This window comes from Homalodisca vitripennis, chromosome X, assembly GCF_021130785.1.
Source record: "Homalodisca vitripennis isolate AUS2020 chromosome X, UT_GWSS_2.1, whole genome shotgun sequence".
NCBI lineage: Eukaryota > Metazoa > Arthropoda > Insecta > Hemiptera > Cicadellidae > Homalodisca > Homalodisca vitripennis.
The window spans coordinates 29,001,462-29,026,230 of record NC_060215.1 but is presented as its reverse complement, the minus strand read 5'-3'; the positions used below and the strand labels follow the sequence as shown (position 1 = coordinate 29,026,230).

Here is a 24,769-nt window from a genome sequence, read left to right as displayed (position 1 = left end):
TAGTGTGAGCTGGTGCATTATTGAGTGTTATAACAAAATGTAAATGATCTGTTAAAATTCAGTGAACAGCATTATTATTCTTCTGTAATTATCCTAACACGAAACAAGCGGTTTTTGCAAGCACAGCGAACTTGTTCTCTTTAAACATTGAACATGAACTAAAGCTAGTTGATGTGGACAATTTTAGTCATCATTGCTAAGGGAACTGACTTTGAACATTCTTTCGGCTTGGTTATTCATAATATTCCATTTTACTTTGTTTATCTTCCTTTTTCTTCATTTTAGTATTCAGAGGTAAATAAATAACTTCACTACACACGAGTTATTACAAACAGAACACTTGTGTTATTACCTAAAAATACTAGTTTTAGTTCTTGTTCTACAACTTAAACACAGACATTTCCATTTCTGTACTATGGTATTGTAACACTCACTTGACTTTTGGGTCCAATATGTCGATAACAAGACAGGCTTCGGCCAGGTTCCTCGTGGGTGTGAAATTTTTCGCATTTGCACCAGTCAATGCTTCGTGAAAGTCCTGTGTTATTTGTTGAGACAAAGCATTTTGGATCTCATGAACCTAAAAATTTTCCAGGTTGAAATGGAAACTGAAATGTCTGGCTAAAACTAACCGGGCAGAACTTTAAAAAGATAAATCAGACCTTTTGGCGTGCCAACATTACCCAAGGGTGTGACTCCTTCTACAGAGTAGTTTTAGTTGTAAAACTGTAACATATGTTTCCTAACTACAATCACAACTTTTCTAGAATAGCTGTAAGTCCATTAGGTAGAGCTTATAATTTCACAAATCAGACTTACCAAACAGTAGAACATTTTTTTAATTTGTTGGAGCTATTTAATCACAAACAACAAAATTTGGTATTAATGTTTTTATTTATCAGTTAACCTCTAACCACTGTCCACATCACTTTACTTTTATTGTCAGAATACAATTGCTTTATAAAATTACGGTTGACAATCTTTTTTGCTTCCTTACATAACAAAAATACCTCATTTAATCCTTTCTATTTCAGTAACAAGTGTGTAAATGTTCATTTGAGAACAATGTTTTATTATTCGTATGGTACTTCATATTCTTGTCATTTAGCTTCAACTAACTATGTGCCGTTAAAAAGTAAGTGATTTATATCTCTTCACGGTTACTTGGTTTCTAAAGGCTAAATGATACTTAACCAATATAAATGGACGTCTACTTCGTATACCTACTTCTCCATTATAACTGGCAGTTAATTTATAACTTTAAGTAGTGTTTACATTTAAAGTCTCATCTAAATAAAGCCAATGCTTGTTAATATACACAACATTAATATTAAATCCCTATAAAATTAATGGAAGTTTAATAACCTAAGATGAAAAGTCACCCCTGTATTGTTTAAATGCACTAAAAAGATATGTTCATTATTTGTGAATAGGTTTGTTTGAATTAAGTCGTTGAGAATACATTACAATTTGAATTTTAAGAATGTACACATGAAGCCATATGGTTAACCACAGATTAACCCATGGAAATTATTAAATTCTGAATAACGTTACTGAGTCTTACAACTCTTTCATTTGCTTGAAGTTGAAATGTTGGATTCACGCTAGTATACTGGTTAACATCCCTCAAATTACAACTATAATTTACGAACCAAGCGCACAATTGAAAGTCACTAAATTCAATATCGCTACATTGATCGACCTCTTTCGTTGATTGTGTAGTTGTGTTTCAATTCACGTAATCTAATTTGAGGTCATTAGGTAACGCTAAAGCCAAGACAATAGATGGGTAGATGGCTTACCTCATCAGCCAATTTCTTTATCTGTGGAATGTCTGTGTAGTTGTGGAAATTTTTCATCACTTCGATGATCCCCTGCAATGGCATCACGATCTCTCCGTACTGACGTTTACCTGTCAAAATCCTGGAACAACGATATCAACATCACAAAATCTTGTTAGGAACAGTCTCCAAACAAGTGTTTTAATAAGAAGAGAACAAAAGCTGCTTAACTGTGCGTTTACTTCAGAGCTTCAATTGTAAAGAATGTTACTAAACGCAGAACATGTTAGGAAATTTAAAGTACATGTAAGGAATTCAGTTTTTCATCAGAGTTGTGTAAATTGCCAAGTTCAACATGTTCAGACACACACAAAATATCTTAAATTTTCATTAAATTATATATTTACCATCACGTTCAGACATCTTTAAAATAATATAGAATAAATTCAACCAGATGTAATTGCATTATTTTAAATTAATATGTTGAAGGCATAAATATATTATTATGTTATACAGGGTGTAACAAAACTCACTACACAAACTTAATGATATTATTCCTTAGACCAAGGAGTTAAAAACTAAATGCAACCAATGCTTTTCATTTACCGTCTGTCTGTATGTGGTTTTTATTTTGTATTTTTTTTTAGAAACCAGTAAAAATGTTTAAAAACTCAAATTTAGTATAATTTTTAATTACAGTCTCAAAACAAGAAACAATTTTACATTATATTATAACACCACATTTCAAGATGGCAGCTTGATAAAATTAATTTAAACCGTTAAAAATCTTCATACCGTAAAAACTAATCAGATTATGTAACTTTGCAACAAATAATAAAAGTTACCACAACTAATTGCAAACATTTTGACATATAGATCTTAAAAATAGATCAATAAATAACGTAGTTTCAAGCTTTTAAAGGTTGTAACACATGGACAAATTTTCATTTTTTACATCTTTACGGCATCTTTAAACAAAAAAGGGTTCATACATATATGAAGTGAATGAAGGTAAGAACTAATTTAAACTAATTCAAATCTGTTCATAAAATGCCAAAATAACGGTTTTAAGCTTATAATTTGAGATTTAATGAATAGTCTACTATAATATAAGAGGCATACTTGAGCGTATCTACCCCACCCACAAGCATATGCAGGTGGTTCAGAGTTGTGATGGCTGTGGTGAGATTACGCTTGGCACAGTCCAGCTGTTTGATGTCTCTTGTAATCTCTTTCACCATCTCTTCCGACTGCTCTGCTTTCGTCTTGATCTCCAAGGTCTGAAGGAAGAGCTGCCTTATGACGTGTTGGGCGTCCAGCAAGGCATCCCGTCCGTCCTACAACACACCGTACACTTTCGTTTAGAGTTGGTGACAACCAGTACGTGAGTTAGTGTTGTCACGTGTTTATCCCAATGAATCAGTAGAGCCAGCATTATTTCTTCGATGTTGGTCTATTGTGTGGCTGGCTGTGTTATTTATCATCACGTAACAATATGAGCCATCATCAGACAGATAACCCAGGAAAATGACTTAGAATTGATAGCTAGGGAACACCCAAGCATTCAGAGAATACAGCTGCACATACTTTTTTTTGTCCTGAGGGAAAAGGACGGGTTGTCCCTGTGTTTAGTCCTAAAAGGACCTTTGCGTCTCCCTTACTTAAATTTGTGTCCTCAAAGTCCGAGGCTTTTACAGAAGCCTATTAGATTTGAGGGCTTCTATTCTCTGATATCCCCGAGACTGAGGAGATATGCTCCCAGGAATCTTTTCCGAATTTTTGAGATGGCAGGACAATCTAACTAAATATGCTGTGCTGTTTCCTCCTCTTCTCCACAAAGTCTACAATCGTCAGTGTGGCTAAGACCCACCCTCATAAGATGTTTCCTTAGGGGGCCATGTCCTGTCAACATCCCCAATATCAGTCTTACATCCTCCTTACTCTGATCTAGGAGAGCCGCCCACCCTTTAGGGTAAGGAGAGATAAACATTTTGGATAGTCTTAATCCTGAGGCTCTACTCCAATTAATGTTTCTTATCCTCTTTTCCCAATCTTTAACAAGAGTTTTGCTGTTGGAGAAAGCTATCCCACAGCCTGGCTCAGGCCCCACCATTATGGACTCCGCTCCCTTTTTGGCAAGGCTGTCTGCTTTTTTATTTCCATGAATGCCCTCATGACCTGGCACCCAACCGAGTGTTACTCTTATTCGTTGTCCACTCAGGTAGAGCATTCTTACATTCCCAGTCTGCTTTCAAGTCAAACGAGCAGGTATCAATTGCTGCACATACTTAGTATGAACTCCTCTTGCTAAATACATGTTCCCACTGAGTGCAGTCCAGTTTGTGACATCGCTGAGGAAGGCTACGTCCAATCACTGTTATTCACCATTCTGTTAAAATGGTTTCATTTGCTTCTTGTCTTCTATCATGGCAGATTATAGTTATCAGTGCACGTCTCTGTAAATTTGTTTCTTTTACTTTGGAAACAAACTGCTAGGACTTTATGTTATTGAAAACAACTTCCAAAGATGAAAAATTATGTGTTTATGGGAAAATTTCCATTGTAAAAGTTCCATTCATTCTTATTGGAAAGAAGGTGAAATGTCAATTGCGAATATTGAGTTAAGCTCCATTTAACCTTCCGTTTAGTGCAGCTATTCAATTTGACACTGGTACAGACTGACTTCTGGAATCTGAAGTCCATGTCTGTCTACAAGAAATCCATAAAAAGTCGGCAAGAAAGATGTTCAAAACGAACTTCTTGCATCATTTCAACATCAGATACATCTATGTTAACAACATAACATCAGACAACTGACTATTGGATGTCAGTCTTGACAGCAGGTGAATATTGCTGGTTGTCAATTGTAATCAATTAAATCAAACACTGTCAATTTTGCAATTAATAATATAACACATTTGCGGATTAAATCATTACTGAATTGTTCAAACACTTTTCATGACGTAAAAACTATTAATAGGTTTGGTGTCAAAAGTTGGTTCAATGAAAGTTAATAGTAAACTGTTCAAAATCTAAACTACTTAATATTTTTAGTTGCTCTTTTAGCCAGAAATACAAACCAACCGTATATTGTTGATTCGGAACAACTTGGAACTCAGTTCAACTAATTTTGTCTGAAGATATGGGGATTAGAAATGTAACAATGAAATTTGTGCCTCAAAATAATTCACCACGAAGATCCACCACAGTACATCTGCTCCCGTGGGTAACTCTGAGTGTCACTTTTGAACAAACACATACATGGTACAAATTGTACTATTGAATGTACGATGCACAAATAAAACGATTGGCTTAATTTATGTGACGATGAAACGTACACGGATAGTGAAATTGACTAAGTGATTAATGTATAACAAAAATTTGAAAAAAGACAATAACAAAATTCATTCAAAAAGTATATATTTACATTCTACAAACAAGACTGGGTAAAATCAGCAAAACAACATAGTTTAAGGTACAAAAATAAAACTTTTAATCTGTATATAAAAGGGCTAAGTTATATATAAATGTTTGATAACAATTAGGAAATCAAAGTACAAACAAATTATTGATTTTAAAATAAATAACTCAGGTGGTGTGATGGTGTGAATATTATTTTAATTTCAGAGTCATGCAAACTTTAAAATAACTACTTTAAAGACAGAAATGGAGAAATAGAATGGTGCACAAGGACACTTAAAATAAGAATTTTCGGCAATTTTATCCCGGCCAAAAACCAAATCGGCTGGAGATAACGATGTGAATATTTTGCAGTATATATATGAATATCCAACTAAAGGGAATGGCATGTTTTTTTAATGGTTTAAAAATAATAATATATGATGAAATATAATTTAAGAAAATTACATGCCTTTAACAAAATAGTACATTACTAAAGGCAATTCAATTCTTTTACAATAAAAACATGCCATTGTATCAGTCATATTTCTTATACATATCGTACAAATTTCATATAATTTGTTCAACCATTTTTTTAGGCATGATTATAACATGCCTCCAAATAATACTGAAAATGCCTACAATTCTTCGTGGAATGTTAAAAAAATAATTGTTCTATACGTCTTGTCTTCAGAAACAGTATCTTAAACGATAGTGAATAAAATTTTTTAGCATGAAAACAAAGTTTCATGTCAATAACACAAAATTTGTAATTAATAAGAATAAGAATAGTTCAATCAAAGGCTTAAAGGCTTACAAAGGCTTAAAGTCTTATCACCTTGCCAACGTTGGTTTGTACCCGAACAACTGTTCTTATCTGGTCATCAATATTGTGGATGGTACACTCCAACTGAGCAATAACATCGTCTATGTTGGACAGAGATTGTTCTGTCGGAAATATTGAGTTGATGTAGTTGACAGAGTTGAATTCTGGGTCATCAAGAGGATCATTGCTTGGTATAACCTAAAACATTCATTGAGACATGTTAAATTTCAACAAATGATTTGCGTTTAATACCCTAATGTATAAAGTAGACTTACTGTATATACAGTCAATAAACCACATTTTTATCTTTATATTATTTTAAAATATCTTCATTACATAAGGGTACATCTTTTGCCATTGTTTTATATTATAACAATAGAACACTGCATTTTGAGGATTGGAATCCATACCCTTCTTCAGGTGTAAAAAAAAACTTAGTACATAAGGTTAAGCAAATACAAATGGACATATGATGTTAAACTCATGAAAGACAAAGAAAATGTGACAACAGAACATGTTGTACGCCAACTAAATTGAAGCATTTAACAGTTTCAAGTTGGTTATAGATTACAATCCTTGAAACGTGGTGTTCTATTCTTGTAACATATAAACCAATGCTTGATTTCAGGTGGAATGCACTGAAACGGTGTTCCAGTACCTATATCAGAAAAAATCAGCACTTTTGGTATGCACAGAAAACGTTCCATTGTACCTCAAAATATCATTAAAAATGTTCTGATAATTCATATTTTCAACATTTATGGAGAAGAGTTCCTGAGTTCTAAATCCTGCCTACAGGATGTGCTACAACTAGGACCTTGTGGCCTTTTGCGCCTTTCTTACTTCTCTGGACTGATCACATCAACCTGATTCTATTTACGAGGGCTATCCAAAAAGTAACAGACGTTTTGAAATAAAAAGTTAACCAACTGAAATAGGAACTTTTATTATTTACAATTAAAAGCTACACTCTTAGGCTATTTTCCAACGTAATCCTCGTTCAAATTGGGACATTTATTATAAAGTGACACAAGTTTTTTTATTTTAGTTTTGTAGAAATCTGCCACCTGAGATATTAACCACTGATTAACGCCAGTGTAAAGTTTACCATCACTATCAAAGTGCTGCGTTGCGAGCCAGGTCTTCATTACTGCAAAGAGGTGGTAGTCGCTTGGAAAAACTAAATTTTTGAGCTCAATTTTCACCAACACTTGTTTTGTATCGCTTGCCGTAGCTTCAGCAATGTTTCACAGTACCTCTATGTGTTGAATGTTAATCCTCGTTCAAGGAAATCAACCAGAATCACAACCTTAGCATCCCAAAAAACAGTTGCCATAATCTTTCTCGCTGACAGAGTTTGGAGACATTTTCTTAGTTTTTTTTGAGAATGTGTGTGTCCCCCATTCCATAGACTGCATTTTTGTTTCACAATTGACATGCTTCACCCATGTTTCATCACCAGTAACAATACGATTGAGAAGTTCATTACCATGTTTGTCATATTCATCAAGGGAAGTTAACAATGCAGCAATTCCTTTGTTTTTTGTGATCTTCTGTAAAGATTTTTGGAACCCACCTGGCATAAAATTTGTGGTATCCAAGCTTCCCTACAACAATTTCATGATGTAAACTTCGTGAAATTTGTGAAAATGTTCAGAGAGTTCAGTCATTGTGAAACAGCGATTTTCACAAACTTTATCATTGATTTTCAACATCAAATCTTCAGTCACTAGGCTAGGCTGACCGCTACGACTATTGTCATGAAAATTGGTGTGGCCATTTATAATGGCAATACACCACTACCTTACTCTGCTTTCACTCATCATTCCATTTCCATCAAACTTCACACAGTTCGTGATAGATTGGTTTATGGTTTTTTGCTAATAAAAAATGAATCACAGACTACACCTCACAACTGGCGGGACTTTTCTATTTCGGCAGATTTCAAATTTGAATATAAAAGAAACTAGCAGCGCATAGACGTTCCCGTTGTCATGGCTGAACACTGACTAAGGTGCTGAGCATGAGCAGACCTATATATATATATATATATATATATATATATATATATATGCGATTGGCACGCACCTGATGGTGTCAGGTGGAAACGCTCTTTACTTTCTGAGTAGTCCTTGTAACTTGGCACCTCCTAGGCCTGCCGGAAGTTAGTATCCGGACCCTTTTTCAAACAAACGTTCAGGAGTTTAGCAATTACAGAAGTGTTCTATGGTGGTACAGATGTAGCTTTATCTACCTACATGATACTTTTATCAGAGATAGTAAGGAAATACCACATGGATACCATGCATCCTTCCATCACTCGATTTTCAGCTTATGCCATGTTTTAATTCTACTATTCAAAAGTTAATAAATCTCTCTGAGATTCAAGACTGTTAAGATTGGACATAAGGAGGTTTAAAATATTTTTAAAATGTGGGTATATAAGAAAATTTAGGTTGGCCCGTTTAGTAGTAAAGTTGGCCCATCTTGCATTTTGTGTTTTTAGAATGTTTCAGCAAAACTCTCAAAACAGAAAAAAACTAACAAAAAAAAATGTACAGGTTGATCCATTTTGCATTTCATAATATCCCAAACTTGTGTTACATAAGTTTGGGATATTATGAAAGACCTACATATAATAAACCAGTAAATCGTCATGAAACCAGATCATTAACATTAATATTAATATTGGTTTATAGGATTTATGCATTTAAGCAGAACAAGCTTAGATTTTTCTGGTATTTATATTACGTTCAAATTAAAAGATATGCTATTGAGAGTGCATGTTACGTTTTTCATAACGCACTGTAGGCTAAGTTCATTCAATAAGAAAAACTAAATGTTTGTGAAATAAATAATTATTAACATTGTAAAATATTTCCAACGATACTTTGACAAATTTCAAAACTGATTAAACAAGTTTTGTGCATAAAAGTATTTGATTGTAGCTTTTCTTTGTTTATTATTGTGATGGCCACCTCCGACATCATACTGTGCAAGTCTCAAAGTCTGGTAGGTACAGGAATGGAATCATGGTCACCAATCAACAGTTGAAACTGGAATGGCCTAATAAAACGAGACTTGCTGATGGTTTCTGGAACTGGACATCCATAGCCGGTGGAAAATTTTAAATTATTCCAACTTGCCAGTGTTAAAAGGCTTGTGTGGCTGTTTAATGTGGTGGAATTTCCAATAAAGGGTTAGTACTGTAACTCACAAATGTTGTGCAACTTTTGAGCTCAAATGGATCTGATGGGAGCCCAAAAACATTGGCTGTTACTCATGTCTGATTGAGTCTGGATCATCCTAAACTTAAACATTTCCTGATAGTGGAAATTTTCTACACTATCAGCGAATTTACCCATTATACCTGACATAAACACTTAATCTATGTCACTAATCCGTGACTCTTCTATGAAGGATCATGGACTCGTTCAACGTTGTTATAGGCCATTTGAACATACAACATACATTTGAAAAAGTACAAGTTACATATTGTGTCAGCAGTTCAATGAAACCAAATTAATTGTAGTGGAATACACACTCTAGAGTAATCCCTATACTATTTCATGAATAATAATTAACCTGAATGCATATGTGATCTAGCAGAGGATCGCAGAAACACATTCAAGTAGTTACCATTGTTCCCATAAAATGCAGTTGTTTATTTTCTGTTTCTTTTCAGGTATGCTATAATTTTATTCTGAATCACTGTTGATTATCATCTATTTAAGAACAGTGAAATAGTAACAGTAATCAGTTACAATTTAATTTCCCGTAGTGGTAAGTACTATCTGAAGGGATATTCTTTATTCGTCATCCCCAACAGTGTTGCCACAGCCCACGCTGACAGCCAAAGTCGTCAGTGTCAGCCCATGCTCAGTAGGTCAGAATAATAAATTCATTGTCCTTTTGGGTAGAAATGATCCCTGCATTCACTATTTTCTTAACATATCAAAAGATGGAGTTCAATCGGTGATGTCAGCAACAACCTTATGAGATTGACTCATGGCCACAATATGACCACGCATAGCGCAAATATACAACAATAAAATCTTACTCCATGTGAGGAAAGCAGTTCCAGTTTGATGTTCTAAAACTTTTGTATTTATCATTTTCTCTCTAAGTTGTCAACATGGACTTTTAATGACCTCTTCTGCACTTAAATATTTGTACAATTTCAATTTTGTAATTAGTACAAGTAATTGCAATCCCACACTCCTTGTCATGTATTTTCATGTGGGCTTCCTTCAAAGTAAATTGGGGGTTAAAAATGTTCGGTTCCTTTTCGTAAAAATAGACATTTAAGCATGTTTTAGAAAAAATTTGTCAAACAATCTGACAACTTTTATAAAAGTGGGGTTGTACGACCAAAATGAAAATCATATATTACCCATAGCAACATACCTGAGAAATTAAAAAAAAATGTATCATGGGAAATGGGCTAACACCTAGAGCCTAGGGGTCACCAAACATCCATCCAATAGAGGTTATCTAATTGCCAGTTGGGTTGAACATATGATAATATAGAGAGTAAGGCAAATATTTTAGGTGATTTGTAATTTTTGTGTAGGCTTATACCACCAGCTATCTCTGCTTATTTTCAATTGTATTGTTATATAGATATAGTTACCTGGTCAATTGCTTTCATAACCTCTTGCGGTATGTGTAAAGTACTTGATCCTTCATCAAAAAACTCCTCTTCATCAACAACCACGCTACTGGATGATAAAGACATGACACTTTTTATACAGTCTCCTATTAAACCTTGGCAAATAGTTGAATAGTTTTTTAAAAATTATAAATTTAGAACTGTCAACAATACAACCAAGACAATACACATAAGTAAAATGTTTGTCTATCTATAACTTGCAACTTTAATGTCAATATAAAAAATCTAAAATATCCATAATATTATTACAAATATTACAAATTTATATTTCAATTTTTGTATTTATTAATTGAGAAAAAGTACGTCAATTCTACTACTGTCAAACTAGCACTAGATAGCCTACAATTAATGACAGTTCATTTTTTTATTCTTTCTGCTAAACAGCTGTTCTTTTACAACTGGTGTTTTTCATCAGTGGTATTGTGATAGGAACAGAAGTGATATTAAGCACTGCCAGAAAACGGTATTTTATTGAACAATAAAATGAATTTACCGTGTACACCGGTAGTTGTATCAGAATGTGATTAGTGTTACCTTATACTACGAAGAATGAAAGTTTTTATTACTTGTTGTTTCTTTTAAAGCTGGCCCTAATTTTCAAGTCACTATATAAAATCCTTGCAAGCTAATAGTTTTTATACATGCTTTTAGTATAATTCAAAAATAAGCTTAAGACTCTGAAACTCTTATTAAACAAAACAGTAACCATTGATTAAGCTAAATTATGTTAATATACTGATGTGATGTCTGCTTTCAACGAGTAAAGGATATATTTATCCGAATTGCTCAATTGTTTTTAACATTACTGACATAACAATATACATACTTCATAAAATACATATACTAACATAAATATTTATTGTTATGTGTAGGCTTATACAATTAGATACCCGGTGTTCTTTGAGAACTATAGCTACCCCCAGCTACTTTAATCATGTGCAATATTGTAGTTTATATGTGCACCCTACTTTCTTGGCACAATTAAATAAAAAACTTTCAGTTGTGTAATGATATGTGCTATATTTACAGTTGTACATCTTCTTTATAACTTCGTATTGTATTTTATTACTCGGAAGAGTTTTTTTTTACTGCTTACGATTTATAGTCGGTTATGGGTGCAAATGAATGTGGGACCTTAATCCAATCACTATTATTTGGAGAAGCAACGTACGCAATTGTAATTTAAACTTAAAGATATTGCTTAGTTAGAAATTAAGCAAGCCGTTTTGACAATTGCTACTTTTTGTAAAGGTAAAGATCTTGACTGTTGTTAATATTCCGCAGCCAGCCGCGGAAACACTTGTCGCGTGCATCCAACCCGATCGTAAAAGCTGCATGAGTAAATGATCTCATTTTATAGCATAGACTTGCTTGTCTCGCTGTCACTAAGCAGCTAAATCACTGCGGTTCGCCCGTCTGTATGACGTAACCCTTAGAGCCGCTTAAAACAATCTCCTAGTTGTAGGTTACTTCAATCCGAGATTTAAACGTCCATTCATTTTCCCAGCCTAAAATCGTGTTAGGTTTAATTTAAACGGCTCACTACAAAAGTTGGCTTTACTAAATGCTTTTTTCCCATGTTAACTTGCGGAATTCCCAACATTCAAGTAAATAACAATATACCACAGATCAGATCAGTGTTTTGTAGATATGTGTAATACCCACTGATATATTTCATCAATTCCACTTAGTATAACCTTTTATTTTTATGTTTAATGTAACTTACAGGGCAACTGCAGTAAATTCTACCTGACTTTAAAGATGCATGGGCTGCCCCAATGCCTGTTTTTCTTAGTTAAAGTACAAAATGAACAAGTTAAGGAAAGAATGACGTCTGTTAATTGTGTTTGTTTACACTGTTTTTGGGTAAGATGTTATGGCGAACTATTTGGTTTAAAATGGAAAATGCAAGGCCTAATCTTGAAATTGCAAGTAAATAGGTCAAAATATTTAAAGACATCGAGACATTCTCTTAACACGTTAAGTGCCGTGTTGTGCCGATCGGCCGACAGCCTTACTTTGTTTGAAGTGACACGTCGGCCGATCGGAGCGACAACTACGCAGTTGAAGAGGATTGACAAAATATTTTTTAACGGCACCCAACGCAACCTAGCGAGGCAATCGTGGACTTCCTTTATAGATCCAAAGACCTTCTATATGTAAAAAAATCGTTACAGCTGTACTCTGTAATGCAAGTTGCCTAGCAACAAATTAAAATCATAGTTTTTGGTCGGCCGATCGGCACGACAGTGAATTTTTCAATAGACAGGTTTGAGCAATTATACTAAAAAAACAAACAATGGATGTGTTTATTTACATTTGTTTAATGTGCACTATGTATTACAATAACACAACATATTTCATTAAAAAACGAGTGGAAATATCTAAGTCATTGTCATGTAATTGATTTATTATTTATGAAATACAAACTAAATGAGTCTTCTTTTATATTATTGATATTTGGATGAATATCACTGTAGCAAATATTTCCCTCGATAGAGTAATATGTTTAGGATTCTTGTTTCAGAGTTCATTTGTGCTTGCTCTCAAAACACTCTTTGCATAAATACGGTAGGTTGGGACACTTAGCACAGAAGGTTGTAACACTGGTCATGTTTTTAGCCTTTTTACGGTCCTTCTCGGCTGATAGTCTGCTATAACAGATCTTGCATGCTTTCCTCAAACGCCTTTTGTTTTGTCCTATTCCAACAAAGACTGTCTGCTTCACTACAGGAGCTGGACCCAATGGTGAAAGCTCCATCAAGTTCATGCATATTTCCAACTTAAAATCAGTTATGGACAATAGTTTTCTCCCGGTACTAGAGTTGTGTTTATACGCTAACCATGAATTTACAATGCTGGTTCTAAATAACACATGCTCCGCTACCTTGCGATACCATCGAAGGGTCTTGCGAACCGCGGAACTGTACGATAACATCTGATCAGCAAGATCAATGCCGGATTTTAGTGTGTTGTAGCTTTCTACGACTACCGGCTTTAGGGTAGGATTTCCCTTTCTGTCTTTCTTTCCAGTGTCAACCATATCAACACTGTGTTTTGTGGATAGCATAATGACTTGCCTCTTGTCTTGCCATCTTGTAATAACGATGCCATCTTTATTTTCCGCGCACACCATTTATCCTCTCTTCAGTTTGTCGGCAAATATAAGTTCTTTAGGTATGCCAACACGAACACTTCTTAAGGTACAACCAAATGTGTGAATTTTAAAAAAAGTTCATTAGCCAGCTCTACCGAATTATAATAATTGTCATCATATACTGTTGTTCCTGTATATAGATACGAGTGTAGTAGTTCTAAAACTACGGAAGTTCTCATGTAATAATCAGGAGTTACATTTGATCCTTTGCCTGAATATACCTTCACTTTGTATGTGCAGCCTGACTGGTCACATAACTTAAACAGTTTAATCCCATACTTGTGGGCTTTTTTGGGCAAATATTGCCTTAAGAGCAATCGTCCTCTGAATGGTACCATAGATTAATCTATGGCTAGATCAGACTCTACTGTTTTCAGGTTACTATAAGTAACATTCAACAACTGTATAAGTTTATCAATTTTAGCCAGTCTATCAGCATTTCCAACATTTTAATTGTCATTAAAATGCCAGAACCGCAATAGAAGTTGAAATCTATTGCGGCTCATGACATTTGGAACCACTTTATTTTTGAACAGTACATTATTGCTCCAATAATCTTTTATTTTGGGGTATTTTACGATTCCCATCCACAAAATAAGCCACAAGAACTTCTCCATCTCATTTTTGTCAGTGGGCGACCAATTTCTCAATCTACTGCTTTCGACTGAGCCGTCTGGTGCTCAGAGTTTACTCAGCATTTCTATTAGTTTCATTAACCATTAATTCAATTACATTCTCGGGTACAAACTCATTGTAATAGTCAATTGGTTCTTTGTCATCTGCCAAATCAATGTAAAAAGTTGGTGTTCTTGTGTTGGGAAAATCCTTCTGTAAACCCCTGAATAAACCCCAAGACGGATCAAGTTCGTTTCTTTTTTTACTGGATTTGGTTTGTCTCCTTGAGTTGCAATAGCATAAGCCAAAAAAGAGGTGTCTTCATTGACATTCTGTACATCATAATCAGGGTCACTTAAATCAGCAGGGTTGTTCAAATTGTCAGAAAGGCTACTAAACTCTAAGTTAGGGCTACTATCGCCATCATTACTTACATGGTTTGTCACATTAGTGCCCGAGGTTGATGGCACTGCGACATCAAAAGGCAAGTTGTCTAGCTCTACAAGTAGATCTTGTGAAGGGATCTCTAGTTCCATATTAAATGCATCTCCACCACCATATTGAGATTGCAGAGCCTAGGAATGTTCAGAAAAGGCAACAGATTTGTCCCTCTGTTCATGCTCATCTTCTGAATTTGGTTCATCAGAATCACTTACAGGTGGTGTAAATAAGAACCCTCAGATTCATTTTCATTGTCACCACGCACACGGGTTAATTCTCGGTCTATTTCCGATGATCGTAAGGGAGATCATATACTCATATGGGGTTTACTCATATTGGTAAACTTACAACACTAAAAGAAAACTGCAAAAACTCGCAATGAAGAGGTTAGAACACAAGCATTTCAACGTCAACAACACACACTGACGATTGGATGCAGGAATGCCAACATTAAACACCTAATAATTGCGTAATATACGGTCGGCCGATCGGCGCGGCACGCGAATTTTCGACACCTTTTCAACCTTGTAAAATGACATGTTGGTCCGATCGGCCGACAATTTATATATATATATATATATATATATATATATATATATATATATATATATATATATATATATATATATATATAAACGGTTGGAATGGTACTCAAGTACATTATTAGAAAAATATTGAAACACAAATAAAACGTATAAAAGGAAATGGGCTGCTGAGAAGTTCGTATTAGGAATTATTGGGGAGCCCATTCACCATTCCCATATTATCACAACTGATTTTAAGTTAAGGACTTGATTTGATTAGAGATAAAATTCATGGTGATATTTCTATACATAGTAGTGATGTCCAGGCCGAGCATTTAGGCCTCTTATCAAACACCAACCGAGTCAGAACATTTCAATTCTTAATATAATGGAATTAACAGTTCTTATTGAAGAAGACATCGTAGAAGATGAATTAATAGATCTAGGTCTATTTCAGAAGGAAACATAACCTCCCAAATTTCCACAAAAACAAATTATTGTCAGTTACAGAAAAAAGCCTAGGAAACACTGGCAAATCCAGTGCATGAAAAAGGTTTTGTGGTGGATTTTCTGTGCAGTACAGATCGCTTAAAGTCTCCACTGAAGCTCATTTTCACTAAGTCACTTCAGTGGCAGGGAAAAATTGAATTGTATCAGAGGTAAAACAGGAATGGTTGGAACTCCAAAAATGTGTTCTCAGAGAGCAATGTTACTCTAGCTAAAAAAATATAAATTACGGATCAAATGTATGGAAGTGGCATTAGTAGAAAATGACTACTTAAACTTTAAATTCAAAAGAAAGAACTGGAAGTTTTAGAAAGACATTTGTTTGATATAAAGTGATATAAAGAACTGTTGGCACTATGATACCAGTGAAGTTAACGGCAGGAGTTACCAACCATAATTTCAACATTATTAACATATTCTGCTCGTCTTCTTGAACTTAACTATATATGATTTTAGGGGGTTGAAATCACAATAACTATGCTTTTTAATCATTGATATGGGAATTTCGTTTTGTGGCTATAGCCCATTTGTGCACTGTGCTTCTTGTTAATTATGATTTTCAGCGTTATCTGTGTCCGATAGCTTATCTGACTGAGTGATCAGAACAACTTAGTACAACACCAAAAACCACAGTGACCATTACTCAACTAGTGTGATACGTTAACTCTAATATAATCAATTAGTTCCAAAAATCATTTACGTGTTTGAGGATGGGTTACGTGAGCAGTTAAATGATTGAGAAATGATTTTATTCCTTTTTTAATTGGTCTTCGTGTTTTTTTTTTTTCAAAGTTGTGGTATGAGTTCCACAGGTTATAATGTTTTGCGTTTCAATCGCAAAAAAAATTCATGTGATCAAAAGTTACCCAGGTGGATTGTAAGTAGATATGGAATTAGGAAGTTATGGCTATGTTAATTTTACTTGTTGTTTTTTTTTACAATATTTATTCGTTTTTTGAAAACATGGTTACATTTGATTGCATTATTTTCAAATCTTTTATCCTATCAGTAATGAGATTTGCGTTTAATAATCTATTGCAATTGTCCTAAACAATATAAGGTTTTAGGGGATGAAAATGAAAAATAATTAGTTTGTAGAACATTAAGAATGGAACTACTTTTCTACAAATCGTAGAAAGCCTGCGCTGATGGCTGGAGGCGCTTGTGTTAGCTCGATATATACTTTTGTCCTTAGAAGATCAAAATTAACAGAAATTTTATTTAAAAATCCTCATGATTTCAGTATTATTGTTATTTTATGTATCTAAAGATGGTCCAACAGCTGACGTCGGCAGCAATAAATACAAGGTTTACTCATGGTCACAACAAGATTATGTGATGCCCAGCGCAAACAGAACAAGGAAATATTACTCTGCACGAGAAAAGTTTTTTGAGGATATAAATTGAAGACATAGAAAGTTCCCTTTATATGTTCTATAACTTTCTTTTTGTCATTTCCACCTCTTGAAAACTTATATTGTTTTGATCAAGAGAACAATAGCAATACCTTTGTAATGTGCAACTAAAATTGTGTCTTTCCAGGCACCGGAGCTATTATTATAAACCCATTTTTGTAATGTAAGGTAAATGACTTCTGGGAACAACTTAACTGTTTCGTTGTTATTTATTATAATTGATGTTGAATTTAAATTTGATGACTTGTTATTATTTAGTTGATGTAAGTATAGTAATACTTTTTCTCTACATACATTGTACCATACTTTGTTCCAAATGTATACAAATTTGTATTTGTTATGTAAAGGATATTTCCATAAATAAATATATTGGTTGTGTAGTTAATTTAAATAAATAGCTGTTGTTCTGTCTCTTTTGTGGTGATAGTGAGTGAATGTTTTCAGCATATTAAATGTAAAAGTAAGTATCATAAGTGCACTTGATAGTAGACTACTTGTGTCAAAATAGAGAGAAAAAGACATTATGTTGTTTGATTTTGATGGGAATGTACATTCTCTCTATATCAAGTGTAGCTGGCAGCCATTTACAAGCTGCATAGAATAATATGGTTAGGGGAATGTTAAAAACACTTTGTAGCTCTCAAGCCATTCAACTATTCATTTTATGAGGGTTTTCTCATTTTGGGCGGTTCATAGCTTAATTGATTTATGTTATTTTGGAAATTTACTTTTCCAGCATTTCCTCTAAGTAAACAACAGGTATTGCAAATTGGCTAAAGTAAATATTTATCTCAAATGTTAGTATTAGTTACATTTTTAAGATTCCTTAATGTTATTTGAAGCTCTTTGTTTTAAGTTGTATTGAAAAACATCATTAATTGTATTGAAAGACTTTCGTATTTATTTGATTCTTCAAATAGAGAACAATATAACGTGTTGGATAGTTTAATTTTAGCCTAAACCCTAACTTATTACAAGTAATTTAAAGTTATATACTTATTACTGAAACATGAACAATCCTTTTAGATGACACTATAATATATTACACTAACCACTGGAAAAATAGTGAAATATTATTTCAAATACATTTGCCAAGAATGTAAGTTTACATTAATCAATCATGTTATGATCTCTTCTTATAAATACTGAATATGAAATATTATATAACAAACTGTGTTTATTTAAATAATGAACATATTTATTGTACCGTACTTTTATTGAAATAAACTCTGGCTCAGTTACTGTTTGATTACAAAATATGTTATATTTGTTTGGGCCAGTTGTCTTTAAAGATGTTGTCATAGGATATTGGCACCATCGTTGTGTCGTTTAGAACTGTGGCAAAGACGTCTGAATCGGTAATGTAATTGCCATATTCTGAGAAGTCACTCAAGTAGCTGTCACTGCCAGCTTGGTTTATAACAAATTTCCATGGTTGTTAGGTGCTCACTCCCATTCTCGTAATCAACCCCCTGTATTTTCGGCATGTTTTAAATATGACTACCAATTACTCCTATTTAGTGACACAGTTAAATGCTTTATGTGTGAGCTGTTCTTCATGGGCGAACTTAAAATCTATATGCCTATCTGCAACTGCCCCCTTCACTTTGGATTATATTAATTCAATGGACTTATATTCAAAGTGGTATGAGGAAGTCTCACCATTATGTAGCCAATCAAACTTGCCAAGTCGTTCAGTTCGATTTTCTCTTTCTCTAAACGGGAGTACTTTCACAACAGTTTCGATACTGTTTCACGCTCAGAAAAGGTTACATTTTTCTTCCTAAGCCACTCTTGGGTATAGTTTTTCCCTATAATCACTATTCTCTTTTTGGATGGAATGGTATGAGGCGTTATCTATGCCAATTACTGATCCATAAGCAAAGCCTTAATGAAGCAGATTTAAAAAGGCCGTGAACGGTTCTGTGAACGAATTTACATTAATCTAAGTCTCACGTCTTAGTTGATAGTTTTCGATTGAAAATCATCTTAGCTTCTCATAAGTCTTTTATTGAATCCAACATGCCAATTGGTGAGACACCTTCCTTTTCCTTTCGAATCAAAGTATTTTACAATTACTATAAAATGTGAAAATATTTAAATATGTGTAAATGGTTGTTGTATTATAGAATTTCATACAAAATCACATTTGCAATTTAATAATTCGGGCCTTCTGAAACTATTTTCACACATTTCACACTTCAAATGCGTATTGACATTATTCAATGTAAAATATAAATTCACTGTAGTCCACATCTTATAAAATAAGAAATCCTAAGAAATGTGATGTGTAAAATTTGTAGCTTTTTATTATTTATTACAAATAAAAAATAAACTATAATAAATAATAGGAAGACTAAATAATTATCAGTTTTTATATCTAATACAATCATGTATAATAAAATGTAATTTAAATTTGATTTAACCTTAGTATAGCAATATAAAATGAGAAATATTACAGGAAGAAAAGTAGTGCTCGTTTTACATAGAAATATAGAGGGATCAATTAATTTTCTTAATTTTATCCTAGATAAGGATCTATTCTCAAACGTAGGTCTTTTTAGTTTCCTTTTATATGACGTCTTATTATATACAGCACTCATATTTTTTAGTGCCAAAGTTAAAGATTGAGAACGTACAGTGTCTAGCTCTGTGTCTGTCCGGTGGCGCTGGGCAGTTCGGCAACGCAGTACATCTCTAATAAATAAATAAAAATGCCTTTATTTACAAGCATTTCTCAGTACAGTTACTGTTTTTCAGAACAACTCAAGTCACTGAATGCCTTTAAAAACTAAATAACAAAAACTAAACTAAACTTAATTTAAACAGGTACAATAAAATCTAGTGGCTAATTTAAAATAATGCAGTGATAAAAACTGTAACATTTCTTATTCTTACATACTATAGCTTAACTTAGTTAATTGTCAACAATCAAAAAGTCTTTAAGTTTCCTTTTAAATGTGGAACAACTGCATTCTTTTAGGCTAAGGGGGAGGTCGTTGTACAACTTAGGGCCGAAGTATGAGAAACTCCTTCTTCCGACTTCATATCTGACTCTACGAAAGTTTAGCAGATAGCCATGGCGGGTGCTACGTTGCGAGACCTCCTCCCGGAACAAACAACCGCTCACTCAGGTACCGTGGTTCCTTGTGTGATAGGATTTTGTGGACCATGCAGCACGTCAGCATCCTGCAGACGGATTCCATTGGCAGAAAATTAGCAGCATCCCGAAAGGGGGATACGTGATCAAATCGTCTTAAATTGAAAATGAAACGTTATAGCAGAGTTCTGAAGTCTCTGAATGCGATCGACGTCACTCCGCGAGATGCTGTTACCGTTAAGCAGGATAGCAGTAGTAAATGACAGAAAAGACCATCGACTGCATAAGCTGAAGCTTGGCGAATTCCGGCAGCAGACTTCTGAATCTGTACAGGCCTCTTAATCTGCCAAGAGCACGCTGGATAGCATGAGTGACGTGATCAGAGAAAGTTAGACCGCTATCAAGCAAGATGCCGAGAGTTTTGACCTGGTCACACACTGCCAAAAACTCACCATCAAGAGCGATCCCCACACCTCTATCCGCCAAGGCCCGTACCAGATTTTGTGGGATGACATGAAGGACAGTGCACTTGCCTACATTGAGCCTTAACCCATTGTCAACAGACCATTTACTTATGTTCTCAAGGTCTGAGTTTATATGGGCAAAGGCCTCAGGCACTGAACCAGGATCATAGGCCAAGTGCAACTGGCAGTCATCGGCGTACAAATGTGCCTTACAATGTTTGATACACGTAGGGAAGTCAGAAGTGTACAGATTAAACAGTACAGGACCAAGACAACTTCCCTGAGGTACACCTCGCCTTCTGACTAAAGAGCCAGATGTCTCATTCTCAGTCTTTGTTACCTGGCTTCTTCCTCCAATATAAGACTTCACCCACTCAATAGCATTTACACCAAAACCATAAAAGTGCATTTTAGCCAGCAACATCCTATGACTTATTGAGTCGAAAGCCTGCGAATAATCCAGCATGACAACTGAACTATACTTTCAGCTGTCTTTAGCATCAATCAAATCACAAAAAACAGATTTGTCAAGGCAGTGCAAGTGCCGTGGTTGTGTCTGAAACCAGATTGAGTTTTTGGTAAAATATTTTCATCATACATATGTTTCATCAGTTGTCGAGTTACTATTTTCTCTAACATTGACATTGCAGGCAAAATTGAAATTGGTCTAAATTGATTAACACCATGAGGGGTGGGTACCTTAGGTAAGGGGTAAACTATACTTTCTTTCCATCTCTGAGGAAACAACCCTTCAGTCAAAGACTCATTTATCAGATGTGTAATGGCACCTAAAGCATAAGGGCTCACTGCTTTAATCATTTGTATGGATATTTCATCAATTCCTGCTGCTCTTGAATTTATTTCGTTCATTGCTAATTTTACATCATCAATAGTTGGATTTTCTACCGGCCAGCCGTAGAAGCTTGGTGCTACGCTCTCAACTGTCTTCTCTACTATACTCTCGTATGGGAACATGTCATTCATGTCTCGACTGGTCGTATTAGGCTGACAATCAGTGGATACGTCACCATAGCTGCCGTATCTTTGACCAGAGCGCCGGATGTTCTTATGATCCTCCCCGTTTCCAACGGTATTATTATACGTACACAATAAATATCACTAGACTAAATAAAAAATATACAGTTCAATGAGACAGTTTTTATAATACGACATGATAGATTATAATAGCATAAGGAACTTATAAACATCTCTAAAAGCTATAAATAAATACGTATGACATGACACAATAAATATCACTTTATATATTAATGTCTCTCAAACCTGTGCTCTTCCTACAGCTCCTTTTATGTCTAGGAAATGTCTGAAACAACCCAGGCGAGGAGATACCCTTTATCCTTAAGTCTATGAATACCATAGTATCCTTAGACTATATATCCATAAATGTTATACTAACCCATACGCAGTGATAGGAGCATTTAGGTTTTGTGACTAACATTTCTCCTAGCTTTGTGTGGTCCTGGATTGGAGACAACTATTTGTAATTGAACCACAAAACTAATAATAATGTATCTTAAGTCTAAATGAGCTACTCAATGCCTGCTTCAAGAAAAATAAAAAACACACGGGTGACTACGACGACAACGTCAGCACATAAATGTTAATGAAAAGGATAACTGAAGCACTCTTACCTAATTTTTATAATCTTAAATTGCACAAAAAGACCAACATCAAAAAGCAAAAAACAAGGCCTTAAAGATTGGCTTAAAAAATGTAACATTCCCTTCAGTGTTTTATGTTTGTCTCAGATCTTTACAGATTAGTGAACTGACATAAACCTAGATTATATAGCTACCTATTGGATGAGATAGTAAAACATTGCCATGCTATTGACTATCTCTATTTCATCCCGACCTTCATTCTATTCTAAGCTGATATGGATTGTTATTATAGGTCATGTCATCCCAAGAAACATAAACTGGCATGGAGGCATGGGGGATTCTTGATTGGGTGAACAAATTTGCACATGTTAAGAAAATTGAGGACACATATCTTAACCAAGGAGGGAACATAGACGATCTTGTGGATTCGTTTTTCTTATACTTAGGTAGTGGCTCGAACTCATTAGAAACCGACTCTTGACTGTGGAGACATGAGTGGGATCAAGGAACTTCATAGCGAATCGAAATTGGATTAAAATAATTAAGTGTTTATTCATTAGTTTGAATGTAATAATATTTTTATTTGAGTGCGTTCCATGACTCTGCAGTTTATAAAAAATATACATTATAAATGATTTATTTTTTTGATTAAGATGCCTAATTTATAGCGTTGTAACTATTGTTTGGAGAAAAGGCTGGCAGGGAAAACCGTATTAATAATAAATCTGTTTTGATTACAAGTAAATTTATATTCAAATAAAACTTGTTCTGGTAGTTCATTTCTTTTAAATCAATCATAAAATGACGATTTGCGGATTAGTATAGTTCATAAGTTATTAAAAAAAAAAAAACACCGATTAATAATTTCCTGTTGTTTACTGTCTTTCGCCAAGTAAACCCTAGATATTTTAATATCCACTTCAAACTTTTCTCACAACGCTGGAAGTTTATTTTTCTCTTAGCTCCTCCCTCAATTGTGCAGTCGATATTCGATGTTTTTCAATTTGAAAATTGTACACTAGTCTTCTCGCTACACATTTATCGAAGTCATCTAAATGAGTAAATGTTCTACGTCGTTTTCGGTTTTGTTTGCGTTGTAAAAGTTGCCTCACAATGATCACTACCCTTTAATTCTTTAAACTCACTGTTTATTTGAGTCACAACTCACTCTGATACACCAGTTGCTGCAGCAGTTCTTTGAAGAGCCTTCGACATAGGAATGTTAACAGTTTTATGGTCTGCCACCTCCTTCATAAATTTATAAACATTACTATTTCGCAGGCTTGACTATGAATCTATCATCGATTTTCGACTTTTAACTTATCGGACATTACCGGTAAAAGCGAAGCACAAGCAACCACCACACTCAGCACTGTCAAAAAACAGACTGATTTTTAGCGAGTATGATCAGATGAAGTTATTTGCGTCAATACGATTCCGAGAAAGGAGACTTTCGCCGATGAGTCATGTTTTCGGAAAGCAGCGCATAACGTTCCCGCCACCACACACTCAAGGCCACGCGCGCCCATGAAGTCCTCGATATGTAGGTGACGTCAATGTTTCGTGGAAGGCTAGTACAACCTCCGCCGTACACACAGATCGCTTGGCCCATCTGTAAGCGTACGGGAATGTTCATTCAAAAATTACTGTGTTGATGGGCTGATTGAATTTTATTTGAAACTGACAACAGTAATATATTAAAATACAATTTAAGTATATACATCAAATTAATGTGGCATTTTATAGTAAAGTAAAAAAGATGTTATTTTGAGGATATTTATTGTACATTTAAAATTACAAATGAGATGCATTAACTTTGTGCTTTTGCGTAGGTATCGCTAAATCCCCAGGAAAGGGATTTTAATATTTTACGCACAATGCAGTAGTTTTCAATTAAATCTATAGGAATTGTTGCTAGTTCATGACCCTTTTGTTTCGGATTTCGCGTTTTACGTTTTTCATTTACTGAAGGACTAAAAAACTGTTCTTACGATAGTCAGTCTGGAAACACCGGCTAATAATTTAATGACTACAAAATCAGTTGCATTAAAAATTACGGTAGTTACAAGAATATTATACTGAATTTATAAATAACGCATCCGATATGGTAACATGTTAGTCTACCGGTACGCCAGAAAGCTGATACGCAAGTTGCCAAGTTATGAAGAGATACCGGTTGCTACCGGTAGTTCCACAGTTTCTCTCAGAACGCAACCCTTGAACCTGTACTACAAGTGTAGTTGTATTCA

The 24,769-nt window shown here is 34.5% G+C and overlaps 1 protein-coding gene across 1 annotated transcript in view; it reads right to left on the bottom strand.

Annotated features, from left to right (window-relative positions):
• Positions 1-11,027, bottom strand: part of LOC124368857 (vacuolar protein sorting-associated protein 53 homolog) — a 63,940-nt gene extending 52,913 nt beyond the window's left edge. Inside the window, exons 1-5 of the mRNA XM_046826307.1 lie at positions 10,640-11,027; positions 6,019-6,204; positions 2,904-3,118; positions 1,803-1,923; positions 435-580 (exon numbers count right to left, since the gene is read on the bottom strand). Coding sequence (XP_046682263.1) covers positions 435-580; positions 1,803-1,923; positions 2,904-3,118; positions 6,019-6,204; positions 10,640-10,744 — 773 coding nt within the window. The 5' untranslated portion in view covers positions 10,745-11,027. The remainder of the gene's footprint in view (positions 1-434; positions 581-1,802; positions 1,924-2,903; positions 3,119-6,018; positions 6,205-10,639) is intronic.
• Between the last annotated feature and the right edge of the window lie 13,742 nt (positions 11,028-24,769).